This window comes from Musca autumnalis, unplaced genomic scaffold, assembly GCF_047663935.1.
Source record: "Musca autumnalis isolate F117 unplaced genomic scaffold, ASM4766393v1 scaffold_4, whole genome shotgun sequence".
Lineage (NCBI taxonomy): Eukaryota > Metazoa > Arthropoda > Insecta > Diptera > Muscidae > Musca > Musca autumnalis.
Window position 1 is genome coordinate 3,277,511 of NW_027411977.1, and position 20,616 is coordinate 3,298,126.

Consider the following 20,616-nt stretch of genomic DNA (forward strand, 5'->3'; position numbering starts at 1 on the left):
GTAATTTTCTTTAGTATTATTTTTCATTAAAGAACCCAATTTGGAATGTTCAACGTTATTGCAATTTTTCTTTATATCCGCAGTTTTAGATTAGCGATAGAATATGAAAAACATAATACAAAGGATATACCCACAAATCAGCACTTTTTTAAATTACCCACTAATCATCCTAAAAGATGATAAAAAACACACGAATCGTACATTTTCATCTTTTCACACACCATAATAACTTATCAGTGAAGGAACAATTTATCTGTCATGTCCTCTAAGATACACTTTTAACTTTTACAACAATAAAAAAAAAAAAGAATACAGAAAATAAAATAACATGGGGGAAAATGATAATAGCAATTTTCTTCAAGGTTTGAAGGTTGTTGTGTGTACTCTAGGTTGGTTCGTACATAGAATGGCAGAAATATGATTTTTATACCCTACACCACTATGTGGTAAGGGGTATTATGTGTTAGTGCATTTGTATGTAACATACAAAAGGAAGCGAGATAGACCCATAGTTCCTTCTAGGGATATACATACATAGAATCACTTTCTGAGTCGATTTATGCATGTCCGTCCGTCCGTCCGTTCGCAACATACAGGTCGCATTTGTTGACCGATTTCGCTGAAAATTGGGGAATACCATTTTTTTAGCCGTCGGAAGATCAAGTTCGAAGATGGGCTATATCGGTCCAAGTTTTGGTATAGCCCCAATATAGGTACCGATTTAAGGTATTTTAAGGATCTTAGCCGCATTTGTTGCCCAAACCAGCTGAAATTTTACATTTGAGGTTCCCAATGGCCGCGAAATTGCTCCACTAAAAATTGTCAAGATAGGTCCACGGTTCGGTATAGTCCCCATATAACGATACCTCCCGATTTAAGGTATTTTAGGGATCTTAGCCACATTGTTTGCTTGAACTAGCTGAAATTTTACATATGTGGTTCCCAGTGGCCACGAAATTTCGCCAAATTATATCGAAATCGGTTCAGATTTGGACATAGCTCCCATATATATGTTTGCCCGATTTCACGTATTTGCTGCACCAAACACGCTATATTCGTCCGATTTTGATGAAATTTGGAATGTTTGACTGAATTCGGTCTAGAAATAAGTGTGCCAAATTATATCGAAATCGGTTCCATTTGGATATAGCTCCCATATATATTTTCGGCCGATTTCACGTATTTTCTGTACCAAACACGCTATATTCGTCCGATTTTGATGAAATTTGGAATGTGTGACCGAATTCAGTCTAGAAATAAATGTGCCAAATTATATCGAAATCGGTTCAGATTTGGATATAGCACCCATATATATTTTCGGCCGATTTCGCGTATTTTTAGCTCCAAACACGATATATAAGTCAGATTTCAATGATATTTGGAATGTGTGACTGAATTCGGTCTGGAAATAAATGTGCCAAATTATATCAAAATCGGTTAAGATCTGGATATAGCTCCGATTTATATTTTACATATTCACAGTGGTGTAGGGTATTATATAGTCGGCCCCGCCCGACTTTGATCCTTTCCTTACTGGTTATATAAACAGACGTGAAAAAAATTATGCAGAAAAACTTCTACTGAATGAAATATATTTCTACGAATCGCGTCGACTTATGCCAACTTTCTACTTTTCTTTTGGAAAAGTGTTGATAGCAAAAATCCATTTTCGGAAAACTATGAAAACATAAAATATTCGACTATATATGTTTTGAAACATGTAGTATTAACTTAAAAATAATTATATAATTTTCAATTTCAGTTGAAATAAGCACTTCCCAGAAAAAAATATATTGCAGACGTGAAGCCATTGTAAAAACATAAATAAATAAGTAATTAATTTTTGAAATAATACGTTTTTGATTGTACTCTGTAATATTTTAGGAGATTTTGACAAAAATTAATAAAACAAATTTGAAATTGACTACTTGTGCAGTTATCTGTGATCTGACCTTGGATTGTAAATTGATCTACTCGCTCTGACTTGTTTAGTCAAATCGAAAGAGAAAAACAACAAATCGGATATTATTTTCACATTTTAACACAAAAGACGTGCATTCTCTACTCCGGTAATACAATATCATTGTAAGATTTTAAAATTGTCAAAGTTTGAGTACTATCGGAATATGTTAACACGTGTCACTGGGACCGAAGGCAAATTTTCACGAAATCGCTCTAAAGACTACATTTATTGTCCAATCGATGAACAAATTTTACCAGTTCTTTGTTGTGGCTCTTTTGCGTGGTATATGATGTTGTACAGCGTTCTCAGGTTAAGAGAGGTGATTTCAGAGATTTCTAGGGCAGGTTTACTTTTCATAATTGGAATATACCAAATGTATCATATCTTCTAAAGCGTATTTGCTGCCCACAGTCTTTTTCCGTATATTCCGTCTTTATTTCACGCAGGACAATCAACTAGCGACAACAAGTTCTCACGCGTCCCGAGTTTATTTGATTTATTCTGAACGAAAATTCCCCGTGAGTTTTCTCACTTTCTTCATTAAGTTGCAACGGCGGAAAGACAAAACTCAAGACGAATTTGTCGTTAAGATAATAAAATTTCAAATAACATCGACAGTTGTTAAAAGTTACATTAATGTGTGTGTGATTCGTACCCAAAAACTTTGTAAAACTTTTTAGACGTAGGTATATGGGCAATATTATTGAAAATTTAACATCGTTGAAGCCAAGGTTTACCCCTTTATAACTCGGGAATAGTGGTTGTATATTGTACAATTTAAGTGCTTTTGGATAAAATGAAATGTTTTTAGACTTGGCAAAAAATATTGGGTTTCAAAGTTGATTTGCGTGGAAGCTGTGGCTATATTTATGTTAAAAAATGGGTAAAAATGGGTTGAAGCCAACGTGTCTTTTTTTGTTTTCTCTCGATTTGTGATTAAACCACACTTTTTACGATTTTCCCGTTAAAGTAAAAGTAGAAGGCAACTAAATAAGGATCATCTCACTAGTGTTTAACTTCTCAAAATTTGATCTGCGTCTACCATTAAATGATGCTGACATTTTGAAGCCAGATTTTAAGTGTTTTTTGAAATTTTCTTATAATTTCGTTCCGCAAACAGGTTTTTCAAAAAATCATATATAGGAATGAAGAACTCACGATTCTGATTTATTTGATATATGTGTCGTGAATGTAGCCTACACAGCTTCAGAGAAATCTGTATCCAAATACGAAAATTTTGTGTGAACAAATTTCTAAAAATCATATTTTTCGGGCCTAATTTTTACAATTGGCATTCGATTTACTCGTACTTGATTGCAAATTTTTGATTTTTACGTTGCAGATCTAATAAATCAATACTCGTGAAATTCCATCTACTAAAACGCGAGATACGAGAAATTCCAAGGTAGGAAAATCACCTAATATTGTTTTTGAAAATATCGCGCATTTTATCGCGTATTCTGTCGGCAGCTTGCACTGCTATGAAAAAACTAGTGCAGGATCTTCCTTTTTGCGGAAACAAAGATTTAAAAACTTCACTGATAAGGGAACTACATTCATTTTATCCCAAAAATAGTGTGTGATGCTACATCCACGGTTCTTGACTGATTGCCTTGAAATAGGTATATATCGATGCAGATTTTCATGGTGACACTAAAACCGGATGCGGAACGAAATTGTATTAACTTTGGGAAAATTAGCGATGTTTTATAGGTTTTTTAATGCTAAGATGCAGCCGATGCTACATCTTAGCGTCCAAATTATATTTCGAAAAATATATACAAATTAAAAGATATGGTCTTGCTGTACATGAAAATCACATGCGGACTAAACGATTTTGATAATTACGCGATTTACACATATTTTAATAATGCATATAAGTTAAAGCGGTTTATTTGAACTCTGTTTCCGTTTAAGAAGTCTAATGATTTATTTCAACAACCCGATAACTTTCCTCAATGGGAAACCTTCTATGTGAATGTAGATAAAGCAAAAGCCACCCATTTTCTTGGGAGTTTCAAGAAAAATAAAAGAAGTACTCTTATAGAATTTTTCCAATATTTTCGACTCTAGAATGCGTGTGAAAACTATTATTCCAAACCAAAATTAGTTTTTTGTAACACAAATATGTGCTTATTTTGGCTATAATATCCTAAATACTATCCCGATGATTATAAGTTTGGTCTCATTTGATTCCCCGTGAAGTCTTTATTTAAAACTGTTACTTTTTTGTAATTTTTGACGGGTATATGGAGCCATATTTTCAAAAAATTCGGATTACATTTAAAATTTTGTCAATTTTTTGTAAATTCCGCGAATGCTGAGAAACATTTTACAAGTATTATGCAATCTACTTAATGACGTCACTTAGTGATAACTTTTTAGTGACAATTGTGCTCAATAAAATAATTAGCGTGTTTATAATAATTTTTTCTTAAAAGCAGAAGTAAAACCGCGATGACATTTGTCCGCAACAACCAAAAATTTGCTCGCGAGCGGATTTGTACTGGGGAATTTTTTCTTAACATATGTACCAAAAATCGTTAATGTAGCGCGAAAAGAAAAAATTCAATTTTTTGGAAATGGAATATGAAATAATTGGCAGTTTTGCCCATATACGAAAATACTTGTTCTGGAACAGATCAAATATCGTCTTGTTTTTGTTGAAACGTACACCTGTTTAATAATATGGACTTTATGCATTTCAAAATAATCAATAGCACTTTTGCGTTACATGCAGTGTTGATTTGCTTGTCTTTAGAAATAATGTTTCATATAAGTTAAGAACATGACGCATCCATGTAATATTTCATTCCCTCCTTGAACTCAGAAAAACGGCATGAAATTGCGCCCACATTTTTCAAAAGGTCTCAATTTGTCACTTCGGTGACAGTGACTTTCTTGCTTGCCAACTTTTGAGGATACTCTCGCAAGAATAGTCAAGAAAACCGTACAATAACTGCAAGATACGAAAAGCAGTGCATTCCACCAGTAACAAAAACGAGGGCCTGGAAAGATGCAGAAGGAAGATATCTACTATTCGTACTTGATGACGTTGATCAACAACAAATGCTTGTCTCTCCTTGCCTTTGTTTGTCCGTCAGGGCAGTGAAAATATTCTGTGCCATATCTTTCAATTTACTGCGGGTATTGTTTAAATTGCATGAGTTAAACACGCATGAAAAACATATTCATGCCTTATTTTCATGAATGTGCATGCCTTCTTATTTATATCGAAATAAGAAACAAGATAAATTATTTTCAAGGACTTTAAGATTTGAAGTCGTCAGTGTGTGAGTGGGTTTGTGCCCGGTTTAAGATGACATCTTAGGGTATATTTGGAAGAAAAACAACAAACAAAAGTTTTTTTTTGTAAAGCGGTGTCATGCTGTTCGTAAGACAGACACTTCTGTTTTTTTTTTGTGTGACCGTGGTTCTTGCCATCATTAAGTCTAACAGGAAAAAACAACAGCAGGAGCATTAAATATGTAATTTCTCAGATTAAACATAAAATAGAAAACAGAGGCGATGAATTTTTTTAAATAAAGGAGGTGCTACAATGAATTGCGGTCATAAGAAATTATAATTTCCGCAGATCTCAGTTTGTAGGTTAGTGAGGTTATTGACAGGCACAGTCGAAGTGGCTCATAAGATCGGTCAAGGAACCGACCAAATTCGGACGCTATAAGCGATAGTCGTTATAATCGATATTACTAATAGAGGTGAAATTATCTTTATATATTAAAGAGCTTAGTGATAAGTGAGTGACAGACAGATCATCGTCCACACGAAATGGCTAAAGCTAGAAGCTTGCAACTTTGAGTATGGGTTGTTCTTGGGGTGGCTGGGTTTTTGAAAATTCGGACTAGAAGGGTACGAAAAGTACTAAAAGGTACTTTGAATTAGCAAACGGGAAAATCTAGAAATCTGAAATTTGGAATAAGGGTCACTGATAGAGGGTTAGAAAGATGTACGTACCAAAGGGTTTGTGGAAATTCGACCTATAAGTGTATGAAAAGTACTAAAAGTTACGAAATTTGGTACCAATTGTATATTTTGAAACTTAAAATTTGGTATGGGAATATATGGAAATGGTTTTGAAAGTTCGTACGTATGTGTACGAGAAGTACTAAATGGTACTAAAATTGGTACAATTAGGAATTGGGGGAACGGATAGAGCTGGAATCCTGAAATTTGGAACTAAGATTACTGTTGAAGTGTAGGATTTAGATATAGGAGTAGTTTTGGAAATTCATAATTATGTGCACGAAAAGTACTAAATGGTATTAAATTTGGTACAATTTGAATTTTGGTGAACGGATAGACCTGGAAAACCTGAAATTTGGAATTAAGATTACTTTTGAAGTGTAGGATTGGGGTAGTTTTGTAAATACATACTTATGGGTACGAAATGGAATAAATGGTACTAATTTTGGTACAATTTGGATTTGAGCGAATGGAATTCTGAAATTTGAAATACTGGCCTGTAGGATTGAGGAAGTTTTGTAAATTCGTGCTTATGGGTACGAAATGTACTAGATGGTACTAAATTTGGTACAATTTGAAAATTCGTGCTTATGGGTACGAAAAGTACTAGATGGTGCTACATTTTGTACAATTTGGGCGAATAGCGCTGGAATCTTGAAATTTAGAATTAGGATAACAGTTGGAGTGTAGGATTGAGGAAGTTGAGGAAATTCGTACTTATGGGTACGAAAAGTACTAAGGTTACTGTTAAAGTAAAGGATTGAATTAGTTTTGGAAAAGCTTACGTATGGGTACGAAGAGTATTAAATTGTACTCAGTTTTGGTACAATATGGTATTGGATGAACGGATACAGCTGGAATCCTGAGATTTGGAATTATGATTAATGTTATTATTTTCTTTTAATGTCAGTGTAGGGTTGAAATATGTGGTTATCGAAATACGTACCACAAGTATACGAAAATTACTAAATGGTACTCATTTTGTTGTTGGGTGTAGGGACAGAACTGGAATCTGTATTTTATGGAGTTAGGGTGAGTATTGGTGTGTAACGTTGGTATATAGACGTGTTTTAAGAAATACGTACCATAAATTAACGAAAAGTACTATAGCGGTCTAAATTTTGTTTCGGGTGTAGGAACAGAGCTGGAATTCTAAAATTTTTTCTTAGAGTCACTGTTGTTATGTGGGGTTAAGATATAGAGATGATTTTTGAAGGTACTAAATGGTACAGAATTTAGTATTATTTGTTATTGTGTAAAGAGCTTAGCAGAAATTTTAGAAATATTAGGAGGGGATTTATATGTAAACTACTATAATTGGGTTTGGGGAACTGATGGAGCTGGAAATAAGAATCGCGGTTGGCATAAATGGTTGATATATATGTATAAGGAGTTTTTTTTTTAAATGCGTACAAATTCTGAAATTTGTTGCGAAGGTCGCTGATGGCTGAAATGGTATTGGAAATACCTACTATACGGCTATGAAAAGTACTAAAATTGGCCTTGGGTTTATTTTTTTACAAGAATGTTTTACCTTCTGAAAGTCCTTAATTGAAATGCTTCAGAAAATGTGGCTCGCTGTTGATGTGTAAGGGGAGATACCCCTGATTTTTGTGAAAATCGAGTTAAAGTTGTACGACTTGCACGCTGATTCCCCGGACAGTCAACATCAAAATTTCCAACGGTGGCAAAATATATCCCTCAGTAATGTTGGCGATATTTCCTGCGTATTTCAGCCATGTAAAACTTCTCTACAAGTGGTGTCCTAAGACACGCCGTTCGGACTCGGCGATAAACAGTAGGTCCCATATCATTGAGCTGATATGAATCGGGGTGCACTCATTGATATGAGAGAAGTCTCCCTTGTCCCGTATGGGATGTTTGTGGAACAAGTATATAGAGCAGTACTTAAATAAAAATAAATATTGATTAAAATACCGAGTACAACATAAACTCGTGAATTTTATGTTTATATTTTTTTTGTACCTATCGGACAAGAGAATATGGTGTCATTTGCAACAAATTCGACCGTTTTTAATGCCTTTGCCTGTGGTATTTTTTTGGTTATAGCCCTAATGTACATATGGGCTCCTTTTTGTTAGACAAGCTTGATGCAGACAATTGTTAATATAGGTGCGGCCCCAATAACGTACCTCCAATTTGGGATATTTGACAATTTTGAGCTTTTTTTCAAAATAATTAAGCTTTCTCGGTTCCGTTCTGTCTATAAACTTTATTTACTTCTTTTTCACACTAAGCTATAATAACCTGAATCTGGATCATCAACCAAGCAACTATGCTGTTTTGACACACTGCAAAATTTTATTCTTTTGTCGTAGAGAAATTCTGAAATAAACTTATCCTAAGCCATGTTTAATATCTGTACACCATGTTCTCACCAAGATACAATTATTACAAGCTCAGAGCTTTAATATTGTGAACCTTCTCACCGCTTCTAAATGTTTTCAAAAGAAAATGTCGAATTGCTTATTAGACACCATCATTTATAAAGAAAATTTATTTAACTGCTGTCTGGCGCTTTCTTTATACGGAAATAATGGCAATACTTCCGATATTACGCAACACCTGCAAAGAGAACGTGACAACTGCCAAAATTCACATCAAAGCTAGCAGATCAACAACCAACTGCTATTGGTTTATAAGAAGAGATTATCCAAAAAGTTCCATGTCAATTAAGATTAAGATCAGAACAAACAATGTGTTCAAGTTGGAAAATCTTATTAGGCTTGAGTCTCTTGGCACTTTGTGGAGCATTGTCTGTGGAGCAAATACAACAAAAGAATATTGATATTTTAACGGAATATTTTCATAGAGGATGGAGGGAGTTTTGTAAGTAAATTACTGCATCGAATAAATGTTTTTATATAGCTTTTCGTTTTCTTATACTATTCTCTTAGGTGATGCTCCCGTGGATGAGGGTGTTATGTCCCTTTACAATGGCATTAATCCCAGTGACACCAGCATCCATGTCCTTACAATCAATAATCAAAGTGTGGAGTTGCCCATACGCGCCTTGTCGGAAATACGAGATTTTGATATTAATCCAAATCGTAAGACTTTGCTGTACATCAATGGATTCTATACCGATAACAGCTATTTCAGCATACAGGCCCATTTGCATATGCTACAGGCGCGTAGACGGGACCTCAATGTCATTGTGGTGAATTTCGCCAAGGATGTACAACAACTTTATTACGCTCTGAGACATCATTTAACACTACACGGCTATTTCATAGCCAAAATTCTGTCAGTTTTGGTGGGAAATGGTGTTGACCCCAAGGCCATAACGTTGGCAGGACATTCAGTGGGTGCCAATGCTGCAGCATTGGGAGCATCACTTTACACCACTGAGCGCATAAATAACAACCAGACATTATCTGTGATTGATCAGCTGATTGCCATTGATCCTTGTGCCCACATCTGTGATTCGGATGATATTTTTGTGCGACGCAATGTTACCTCTCGTGTTGTAGTACTTCATGGAGAAGGAAATCTATTTGGGGTTAGAGATCCCCTGGGTACCATTGACATTTATCCCAATGGTATTGGTTATTATCCAAAGCGCAGAATGCAGCCTGGCTGTGAGAGTTGGGTATGCAGCCATATGTACCCGTTTCTTTTATTTATGGAATCTATGATAGAACGTGTCCCAATTACGGCTGTAAAATGTGAAAGTTGGATGGCGTTCAAGGATGGCAAGTGTAATTATACGGATACCGTCAATATTGGTATCACATATCCCATTACCGCTAATGGTTTGTACTTTTGTGTTACCCAGGCACATCCACCGTTTACGCTCAAAGAAGATGGCTTGGAATATCGAAGTAAAAATAGTATTTTAAAATGAAAATATAAGTGTATGATGCATATTTATTTTATAACAAATTAAGATATGAGATTGAGTTTTATTGTGATGTATTGAAATATATTTGAAAGTAATAGTTTATGAAGATAATATGACGTGCGCGTTGAAAATTTTGTTATATTGTGAAAATAATAAAAATAACTGATTTATAGTTTGAGGGCGTTCGAACATGTTTCCCGTGACCCTGTTGATTTATTTGTTTTTTCCAATGAATTGACAATCGACAAAAATTTGAAGGAAGGGGTTCCATGCATTTGAAGTCGTGAAAGATCCGATATTTTCATCAGCATTTGAACACATTCCATCGACCCAATAGAGATGGATTTTGTGTTTTTATTTATACACATTTTTCTAAATATATAAGATTAATTATTTACAATAGTCTTGATGTTGTCGGAGACTCGAAATCACAACCAACGTTGTTAAAATTCTCGTCGTAATGATAATTTCATTGCAAAGGGTTGGTGAAAATGACATGCCAAAGCATTGGTGAAAATGACATGTCAAAGCATTGGTGAAATGAACAGCATCTTTTGGGGTCCACGCTCATATAAAATTCATCGATGAAGATGCTAAAAAGATGACATTCCAAATCACTTGCACCCATGATTGAATGGCATCGTTGGCATCGAATATTTTGCGGGGAATGATTCGGTTGAAAAATATAACACATTGCGGTTCCCTGTATTTGGAAATAAAATTCTATTCAAATCTCTCTATATATTAATATTTAACTTTGCTATAAAATGATTTTGGGTATGAAATTTGCATTAAAAACACAAAGGAAAACTTCTAATCTAAGTCGTGATGATAATCAACTTATTTGGTTCATATGCAAAGTTCATGATTTTTGAAACTGTATTCTAAAACTTCAATAGATTTTGAGGTAAATATAAAACGGAACATGCGATTTTAACGACTTAGAAACCAAAAATGTCTTTACATTACCTTAGCCCGGATTACGTTTCATTTAATTTCCAAACTCTGGCAATATTAACTTTTATATGAGACCTCGAATATCGTTGCAGAAAGACAGTTATTAGCTATTTTCGTCCGAAATTCGGGAAGAATTTGTCATAGTTAATCATATCTATCACATATTTCTATAGTATTTTGCTTAAAACATCCTTAAATAACACAAATATATACAGATTCTAGGTATACGAAAACGAATTTTGAACAGCGTACGTAAAAATACTTTAAATAACATTTCCAATCGTTTCGTATTTTCCATAGGAACAATACAAAACGAAACATAATCCATTTTGGCGGAGCTCGATGTTTAGTTTCGTTTTGTTTACATTCGCGAGTACGAACAAAATGATAAGCGAAAAGTACTCAACTCTACAAGAGCAAATAGAAAACGAAATAGTACTGAACACATGTGAATAAATCAAAAACGTTTGGTGGTTGATAAAATTCACTGTGGTATGTTGATGTTTGTTTATTGGGTTGTTATGCTATCAAATGCGTGTGTGTGCCTGAGTGTGTCATTGACCATAACGCACAGCAAACGTTTGCCAAAAATTCTTTTCGTTTCGGTGGTGAATGAAAATGCAATCGTACGCTTTTCATCTTTTTACATTGAAAAGTTTGTGGTTTTGGTTGTGAGAATGAAACGATTCAGAGAAGCTGAAAAGTTTGTGGCTTTGTGTGATTGGTACGGGAATCGTTTTGTTTGTTTACGTTCATTGAGCTATCAATATCTAAATAACGGAATAAATAAACATTTGTTTTGTTATTTTTAAATCTTTCTTCGTTATAGTAATTCTCATCAATTTCTTCATATGACGTTCAAAATGTCAAATGGTGGGTTTTTTCTAAATCAGTGCTAAAAATACAGAATTTTTAATTAAAACTCAAAACATTAATAGCCACCCCTTCGAAATCTCGTGTAGTTACAAGGTTTCCATATTTGGAAAAATTAATAAAAACTTAATATTTGCACTACTTAAGACACGTATCGTTATTCCAAAGCTGAAACATGAAACAATTTTTGAATTAAAATCAATGTTGAAATTATTAAATTTACTCGACCTTTACATACAACCCTCATATAAAAGAAAATAAACTTACATCCCAATGAATGAAATTTAATGACGACTAGCATCGCTGCTGCTACTCTTTTGAAAGAACAAAGACACAGAATGAGTTGAAAAAACAACAACATAAGGAGTACTCACTCGACTCAATGTCTAAAAGTGGCACAGACAGATACTTGCTGAACTCATGCCATTAAATTCACGAAGAACTTTACAAAGCAAAAGGGAACAGACAGATCTGAAAAAAATGGAGGACTGACTGACTGATTTTTCACAATGTGAATGTGACATAGACGACAAAAAAGAGAGACAACAATGTCGACGACATTACAGCCAGCCATCAGTCACATACAGCACAATGATTTTATTTCATTTTACTTTTTGTAATTCATTTTTGTCTTTGGGTATTTTGCTTTTTTCGTAGGGGAAATAAAAGAAATTTAGCATTTCTTTTTACAGCGTTTTTGCATGTAAACAGACGAAAAAGTTGCAAATGCGCGTCCCTTGCGTTATTTTTTCTGGGTTTCTGGTTACCTTTTTATTTCTTAATATTTGTGACTTTACAAAGTTTGAAAACCATAGCAGTCCAAAAGTATTTGTCAAATTGAATTATTTGCACTTAGTTCCCTAATTGAGATGTCCGTCACGTCTTTCAAATGAGGGTTATTTTAAAACAAAACAAAAAAAAAAATGAAATGGAATGCCCATCAAAAGCTTCCATTCTCTTGCTAAAAGTTGTGTGAAAGTCGCATTCAATGGGCATTAATAAGTGAAACTGAAGTTCTAAGTGCACTTGACGTTTCTAAAAAATGCTAATTTCAATCGTTTTGAAAGGGAAATGTCTTCTGTGAAAATTTTCATTATAAATAATTGTATGTCCATATTTACATAAGGTAATTTTACAGTTTGTTGGTAGGATAAGCTGTTGAGAGGCAATGAGTTCCTATCCCGCTAGCAAAGAAAATTTAAATTTAAGTAGTCCAGATCTAGTTCTAAGCTTTACAAGTACAAAATTGACGCCCAAGTGAAGGGTACAACTTGACAGTATTTAATAACCAAGTAAGCATTTAATAACCGTGCAATTGCGAATATAAACCATCCATCCCCTTGGTTTTCCTTTGAGATTTAATATTAGAGTTGTATAGTTCAGGAAAAAACTACATAGTTCAATTGAACGATTCATTTAACAGAGCGTATGAACTAGATCAATCGATATAGTTAATTATAGTTCAATATTTCACTGAACTAGAATCAATCGGAGACCCATACGATCATGGCACAATAATATAGGTACTACCACAGTTTATACAGTTGGACACTAAAGTCCACCTGATTGTTATGTTTGTTGTCAGAAACATTATTGTGATTTAAAATACAAAGAAACTCAAATCACAATAATATAAAATCTATTATGTTTGTTGTCAAAAGTTGCTAACAGAACTCTGAATGGCCGACCTTCTATAGACCTTGGGTACTACACACACCAAAACAGCTGATTATCGCTCTAGTTGTCACAGTAATGCCTAATTGTGAATAAATTTTGACGTTTAGACTGATTTTGAGCAACACCTTCTTATTTCTCCATGCGTACGATCAACCAACGAACGATTCACAACCTAGTTCAACATTTCGTTCAGATAATCATAAAATGACGCCGCCGTCTGTGTTATTTGATGCCTTTGTAATGTGATGTGTTTGTTTGGGCGTTATTCTGAAAGAAAATTCCCCTGAGTTTTGTCTTTCCGCCGTTTCTTCAACTTATGGGAGAAAGTGAAAGAATTCACGGGGAATTTTCATTCAGATTAACCCCTTCTATGTTTTGGATCAAGGTACTTTGAATAGTTGTTCGAAAATTAAGGTTTTTACAAATCCATCGTTTTGGATAGAAAAAAAGGAAAAACAACAAGTGAGCCAAGGCTATAGTCGGGTCGGGGCCGACTATGTGATACCCTACACCACTTCCCCTGTGCATAAGCTTTTGACTGGTAAAATTCAAAATATTAAAATTGGGATAGCTTAGCGCCTTTGCTCTGAATGTCTTCATTAATACAGGTCAATTTTATTGAAACGCGTTTAAGTGCATCGTCAGAATAACTCAAATAAAACAAGTGAGCAAAGGCTATAGTCGGGACGGGGCCGACCATGTGATACCCTACACCACTACACCTGTGCATAAGCTTTTCACTGGTAAACATTTCTGTTAGGGAATATATATCGACTACCACCAAAAATAATATGCCTCTTTGTCTCTGGGACCCCCACAAGCAACCAAAATATCGTGACCATCCGATCAAAATTACGACCTGTAGCTTGATTGCAAAAAATGGAAGAATTGGATGCATTGCCGACTATTGTGGTATCTCCCTTGTTTGACCACCTTCGCCAACCTGCTTTACACCAATGTAAAGGTAATATTTTCTTCTTTCATTGACAGGCTTTGTCGTGGGAATACCCCTACTAGAAGCCAATATATTCACAAAGAATAAAACTTTAAAACTTTGAGTTTTTTCCCATTCCGACCCCTAAATATTATCCGGCTATCACCAAAATCAATAGGCTTCTTCCTATGTGGGACACGCATCAACTCCCAAAAAATTCGTGACGATCCGATTAAAATTGCGACCTGTAGCGTGATTACAAACAAATCGGAAAATGGGATGCATTACCGACTATTGCGATATCTCTGTTGTTTGAGCAGCTACGACAACCTTCTTTACATCGTTGTAAAGGTGATATTTTCTACTTTCCTTGCCAGGTTTTGCTTTTGATATATCTCTTAAAGAAACAGAGATATTGGCTTTGAAATAAAACGTAGACCTTTTATCCAAATAAGTTTTTGCCCAATCCGACCCTTGAATATTATCCGACCATCATTAAAATCAGTAGGCTTCTTCCTCTTTGGGACCCCCATTAACCCCTAGACTTTCGTGACGATCCGATCAAAATTGCGACCTGTGGCGTGATTACAAAAAAATCGGAAATGGGATGCATTATCGACTATTGCCATATCCCTGCTATTTGACTATCTATGACAACCTAATTTACACCGTTGTAAAGGTGATATTTTCTACTTTCCTTGCCATATTTTGCTTTTGATATACCTCTTAAAGAAACAGAGATATTGGCTTTGAAATAAAATGTTGACTTTTCTCCAAATAAGTGTTTGTCCATTCCGACCCCTAAATATTATCAGACCATCATCAAAATCAATATGCTTCTCATCTGTGAGACCCCCATTAACCCTGAAATTTTCGTGACGATCCGATCAATATTGCGACCTGTAGCGTGATTTCCAAAAAAATAGAAAAATGGGATGTATTACCGACTATTGCGATATCTCCGTTATTTGGTTACCTGCGCCGACCTAGTTTGCATCATTGTAAAGACGCGATCTTCTACTTTCATGGTCAGGCTTTGCTTTTGGAAAATTTTCAACCAAAGCTGTGATATTTGTCAATATAATTAAAATCGCAAAAATGAAAATTGGGGTTTTATTTGCTACTATTGCGATATCTTCGTTGTTTGATCACCTACGAGCACCTACATTACATCATTAGAAAGGTGATATTTTCTGATTTCATTGTCGGGTTTTGCTTTTGGTATACCCCATATAGAAACTGAGATATTGGCTTTGGAAAAAAACGTTGTCTTTTTATCCACCTAAGTTTTTTGCCCTTTCCGACCCCTAAATTATCCGACCATCACCAAAATCAATAGGCTTCTTCCTCTCCGGGACCCCCATCAACATCCAAAATTTCGTGACGATCCGATCAAAATTGCGGCCTGTAGCGTGATTACAAGGTTTAGATGGACAGACGGACAGACGGACGGACGGACGGACGGACGGACACACATAGCCAGATCGACTCAGCTCGTCGAGACATTCACTTTGATATATAATAGTATGGGTCTACGACCATTATTTCGATGCGTTACAAACTTTTTGGCCAAAACCAACTTATAATACCCTCCCCACATAGTGGTGTAGGGTATAAAAATTAAAAAACTGACACATACGCACAGCATAAGATTTTGTCTGACACCTAAATAAAGGCAGTTTTATCTTGAATGAATACCAACCTAATCTTTCTTCATGAATGGAATAAAAATATCTAAACCTAATATTTTTGTTCTGGAGTAGTTCAATTATATTATGATATTGTTTGGTGTATGTATGCGTTTTCAACGATCAACGATTGTATGTGAACGATTAAGAACCGGTGAATGATTCTGACCCGAATGATTGAACTGCATAGTGAACTATGAACTTGTTCAATGAACTAGATTGTACAACTCTAGTTAATATTCTAAACAACAATGAAGAGAGAAATAATTCTAATTCTGGTATATGACTGTAAACTTGGGACTAGTATAATATCATCTACGGGTAAAGCATATATAATCAATTGGTTACCTACTATGACATTTCCACTTACACTTGATTGCCCTGTGAGGGTTCTGAAGTTACTGTAACCCTGAGAATCGACGTGTTTCCGATACCGAACTAGTTCATCTTGCTAACGGGTATGTGACTCAACTCTCTCATTCTCTCTTCACCAAACAATTGCCGCAAGAAGTATTACGAAGAAATATTGTTCAATGTTAACCAATGACAAAATGTTTAAAACCAAATTTCAAATAAATTCGCCAATTTTCAAAGAATTTGAATCAATATTGCAATAAATGGAAAACTTGAAAAATAAACATTAAATTTAAAGAAAAAATTCCGATCGAGTTTCTTGAAGTAATTCGTTTATATCCAAGGGATTAATTTGTTCATTTGAAACAGAAGTAATGTCCTAACCCCAAAGAGCCTTTAAAGTTTCTGCTAAAGAATAACAAAACATAACATTAACCATAAAATAACTTAAAGCTATCACACTTTAGAGACGTTCGCAATTTATCACAAAATACTCCTCGAAAAGCCATAGGGCATAATCTTTATTCATTTTCAGTTTCTATTTTTTAGTTTTGTACTTTAAACCTAAAGTGTCACAACAAACAAGCAAACGATATAATAATGAGAGGGACAAGTTAAGCGAAAACAAAAACAATGGCATTCATTTACGTTACACTTTGTATCGCAGCAAAATCTGAAATAAGTAATCAGTTTCGTACTTGTAGTTCTATTAACGCTACTCATACCCGCGGTAGTTGACTTTATTTTTTGCAGAAAATAAAACAAAAAATCGTTTTTTTATAGAGAATCTCACGCTATCACACCACAATATGCCCATAACAAACAATCATTTCATGATGTTTCTGCTGTTGCTGCCACTGCCTTGCTGTGGCTGATGGATGGATGGGTGATGTTGTTGGTGGCGAAATGTGGGTCATAAAATGAATGATAAATTCATAAAAGCAATCTCAAACTATTTTACAAGCTTTGGTTTAGACAACCAAACAGCCAGCCAGTCAGCAGCAATCATAAACACCCTCAATTTGTATCAGACGAAAATCTGTTAATATTGCTGTGCAACCTCATTCTGATTCTGGACATGTAAATTTATTTCATATGCAAAAAACTTGCAGCAAATGGGGTGGGGGTGCACTATATCCTTAGGGAGCGAACACTGTAAGCAGTTTTGTCTTAAACCAGAGAGTTTTCATAGTTAAGATGTTGAAACAAAACGCTTCATTGCAATGTAAATTATGTGTCAAAGGACGTTTAGGTGTTTACATGTTTGTTTGTTTTTATCTTTTGTTGACAATTTTTAACAAATCATTAAGTTTGAGCTATATTCAAAGTTGGTTACACTACGAAAAATACAATGAAACGGAGGTCAAATAAACTAAAAAAGTGTATTTATAGCGGTGCCCACTGTGGCTCGAAAACGGATGATCCGCTCTTCATATGTTTTTGTGGGATTACTAAACACATACAAATATTGTCCTTAAGCGAGAAACTTAAAATTGCGGATTCATGGCCAAAAACTGTATATTATTTCGTTAAAATCGAAATTTTGAATTTGACAGTTCATCATTGTTTTAAAAATGAATATTTTTTTTAAAATCGTTTCCGTTAAGGATAAGACTATTAGGTTATAAATGATACCACAACAATATCGGTTTATTCGTCGAACTACAGTGGACACCACAAACTGATTTGGTAAAAACCGTTTTCCGTAGGCGGGAATTTGTCAGAAAAAATTTCGAAAGTAGCTCAAGGTGTGATCTTTCAGATCTTCTAAAACGTTCGGTAGATTTCTTATAAAAAATAATCATGAAAATGCTTGTTTTGGTGGTCAATAACACTGTACAACAAAATCGAACTTTTTGTAAAATTACAAGAAACCCCGCACAGATTATGAAAGAGGACCGAAAAAAAGAAGACACGTGTATCGGCGTTTTGAAAGTTTACGTCGGGAAGTAACCTAAATAGGCGTGACAAGTTCCGCCCATTTCTACAGGTTTTGAAATATTCGACATCAGATTCCTTGGAATCCTTGCATTTTAGGTATAAAGTGTCTTTGGCAAAATTACTGACAACAATGCGGGGTATCTTTTTATGAAAAAAATTAACTCTCATGCGAGTCACTAAAGGGGTCTTTTTGGTCCCTTTTTTCAAAAACGTTTAAAAACTCCTTTAAAGTGTAATGATGACAGATACTTCTGCTCTGATAAAATTGACTGAATTAACCCCTGAAATCAAAGTAACTATCCATATCCTAACTATATTTGTTATGATCCTTCATGATACACACATGTATGTCAGTTCCTAGGGTTAATTCAGTCAATTTTATCAGAGCAGGAGTATCTGTCATCATTAGAGTATTTAGGACCATGCCAAAACCATGGATGTTAGGACTCGTATGTCAGTTATATATTCACTGGACAATAGCCGTAGACTATCCCCGCATTTCCACATACAATATCAGGAACCTATGACTTATCCTGATGACGTTATTTTAGTTTAAAGTACTAAAATACGTAATTTTTCAAAGTCCGATCTGGGTTATCAATATTTACCCTACATATGTATATTCCCCATAGATATTTCAAAAACAGTTTGGATCGAGCACACATAATTTTATGAAAGAATTTATTATGAAAAAACATCAATAAAATATATTTTGTGACCGCAGATAACGAAAATGTGAATAAAAACGGTGAAATATGGTCCTAAATATATAAATATATAAAAAGCGAAAGCGTCTGGAGATGTTAAATATTACAGCTACACTTTTCTTTTGTTCAGAGACTCACAATGCAATTTGATTTGGAACATTTCTTCTTCTGACACAACCCCCCAAAAGTGAGGTATTTTGGGAGATTTGACTCAGTATGGAATAAATTTTAATTAAGAGTCTAAAAGTTTAACAAATAATTTCTACCTATAATATCTAATTTTGTGACGTAATTTTCTTAACAAAGTGTTTTACTTAGATATATAGTTTGTTCTGGCACTTATAGTGAAATTTTGTGTACAATATTTCTTCTTTTAACACCTTTTGTCTAGCACTAAATTTCATGTTACTTTTATGCATCAACTCGAAAAAAGAACAAAACAAATTTATTCAAAAAATATTTGGGTGTTTTATTGGCAAACGTGATGTATATATTTTCTTGATATACAGTTTGACAAGTAATTGTTTTCAAACTGAGAAAACGAACACTTTTCATGCATTAATTACTAAAAAATTACAAATAGTTGTGATAAAAATGACGGGTTTTTTGCAAAAATTAGTTGGTCGACTTATTTAATACCAAAATGAATGGATAAATAAAAAATTAACCCGCTTAGTTCAACAATAATAACCAAAAGAGAAATTAACATGTAATGCAAGGTGCCTAGAAAATGTTTTCAAAATGTAATTGAAGTTCCAAAATACCCCATGTTTTCGGTAAATACTTAAAAATCATGACATTTTATGAATTTTATTCTTAACAAGGATTAGTTGCTAACAAGTATCAACAATATTAGGCATGGAATATCCCCACTAAGAGGGTTACCATATGGACCAAGGGGTACCAGATCGTATTACATGTAAACGATGTTCTATAGGTCTCAAACCGGGAATATCTGAAAACTAAGACATTTTTTGAGTATTTTTAGTTCACCAGGATGGACTTCCATCAAATACAATAAATATTGCCTACAGAATAGCTCGATCAGGAGGGTTGCCAGATCGACTAAAAATGTACCAGGTCTTATTAACAGTAACAGGGACCAACTAGGCTCACAACCACAGCCTACAAGTGGTTCATTCAACTCAAAATTTATTAAGAGATAAGAATATTTCAGAAACAGTCCAAAATAGCACATTTGGAGACTAATATTCCTTAGAAATTTGTATGGTACAGATTTCTACAATTTTCGCAAATGCTTACTGTGACCTACTGGAGACATTTCGTGTACTGTGTAGTAATACTGTGACAAAAATTTCTAAGTGACGGGGAAATAATGCTACAGTGTTACCATGGTATACTATCAAAGCCAAAAAACTTACGGGAATTCCTCAATCTGGCTGTTAATAGATAAAATTGGATGTCTATAGCAACCTCAGTATAATTTAGCAATATCTTCCATATGAATTTCTAAACGATTTTTGTACTTCTTGGTTATATTTTGCTTTGTTTCAGTGAATGTTCTTATCCCTCAAATCGATTTCAGTTAAATATACCACTTTTAAGATCTAATTGTGGGCCTAGGAGATCCAGTTTACTGTTATTAAGACCTGGTACTTTTTTAGTCGATCTGGCAACCCTCCTGATTGAGTTCAGCTGAAGGTAATATT

At 34.4% G+C, this 20,616-nt stretch overlaps 2 protein-coding genes across 9 annotated transcripts in view; one reads left to right on the plus strand and one right to left on the minus strand.

The window, feature by feature from the left end:
* The window catches only part of Abl (tyrosine-protein kinase Abl), a 111,279-nt gene that overhangs the window by 27,712 nt on the left and 62,951 nt on the right, over positions 1-20,616 (minus strand). The window lies entirely within an intron of this gene.
* LOC141403720 (lipase member H) lies at positions 8,668-10,474 on the plus strand. Its single transcript, XM_073986567.1, has 2 exons — positions 8,668-8,800; positions 8,869-10,474. Exons 1-2 carry the CDS (start codon positions 8,668-8,670, stop codon positions 9,816-9,818), a joined length of 1,083 nt encoding a protein of 360 aa, XP_073842668.1. The 3' UTR covers positions 9,819-10,474.

Coding starts and splice junctions, on each gene's coding strand:
- LOC141403720 (XM_073986567.1), top strand. CDS start 8,668: ATGTGTTCAAGTTGGAAAATCTTATTAGGCTTGAGTCTCTTGGCACTT. Junction 8,801..8,868: donor TAGAGGATGGAGGGAGTTTT/GTAAGTAAATTA, acceptor CTATTCTCTTAG/GTGATGCTCCCGTGGATGAG.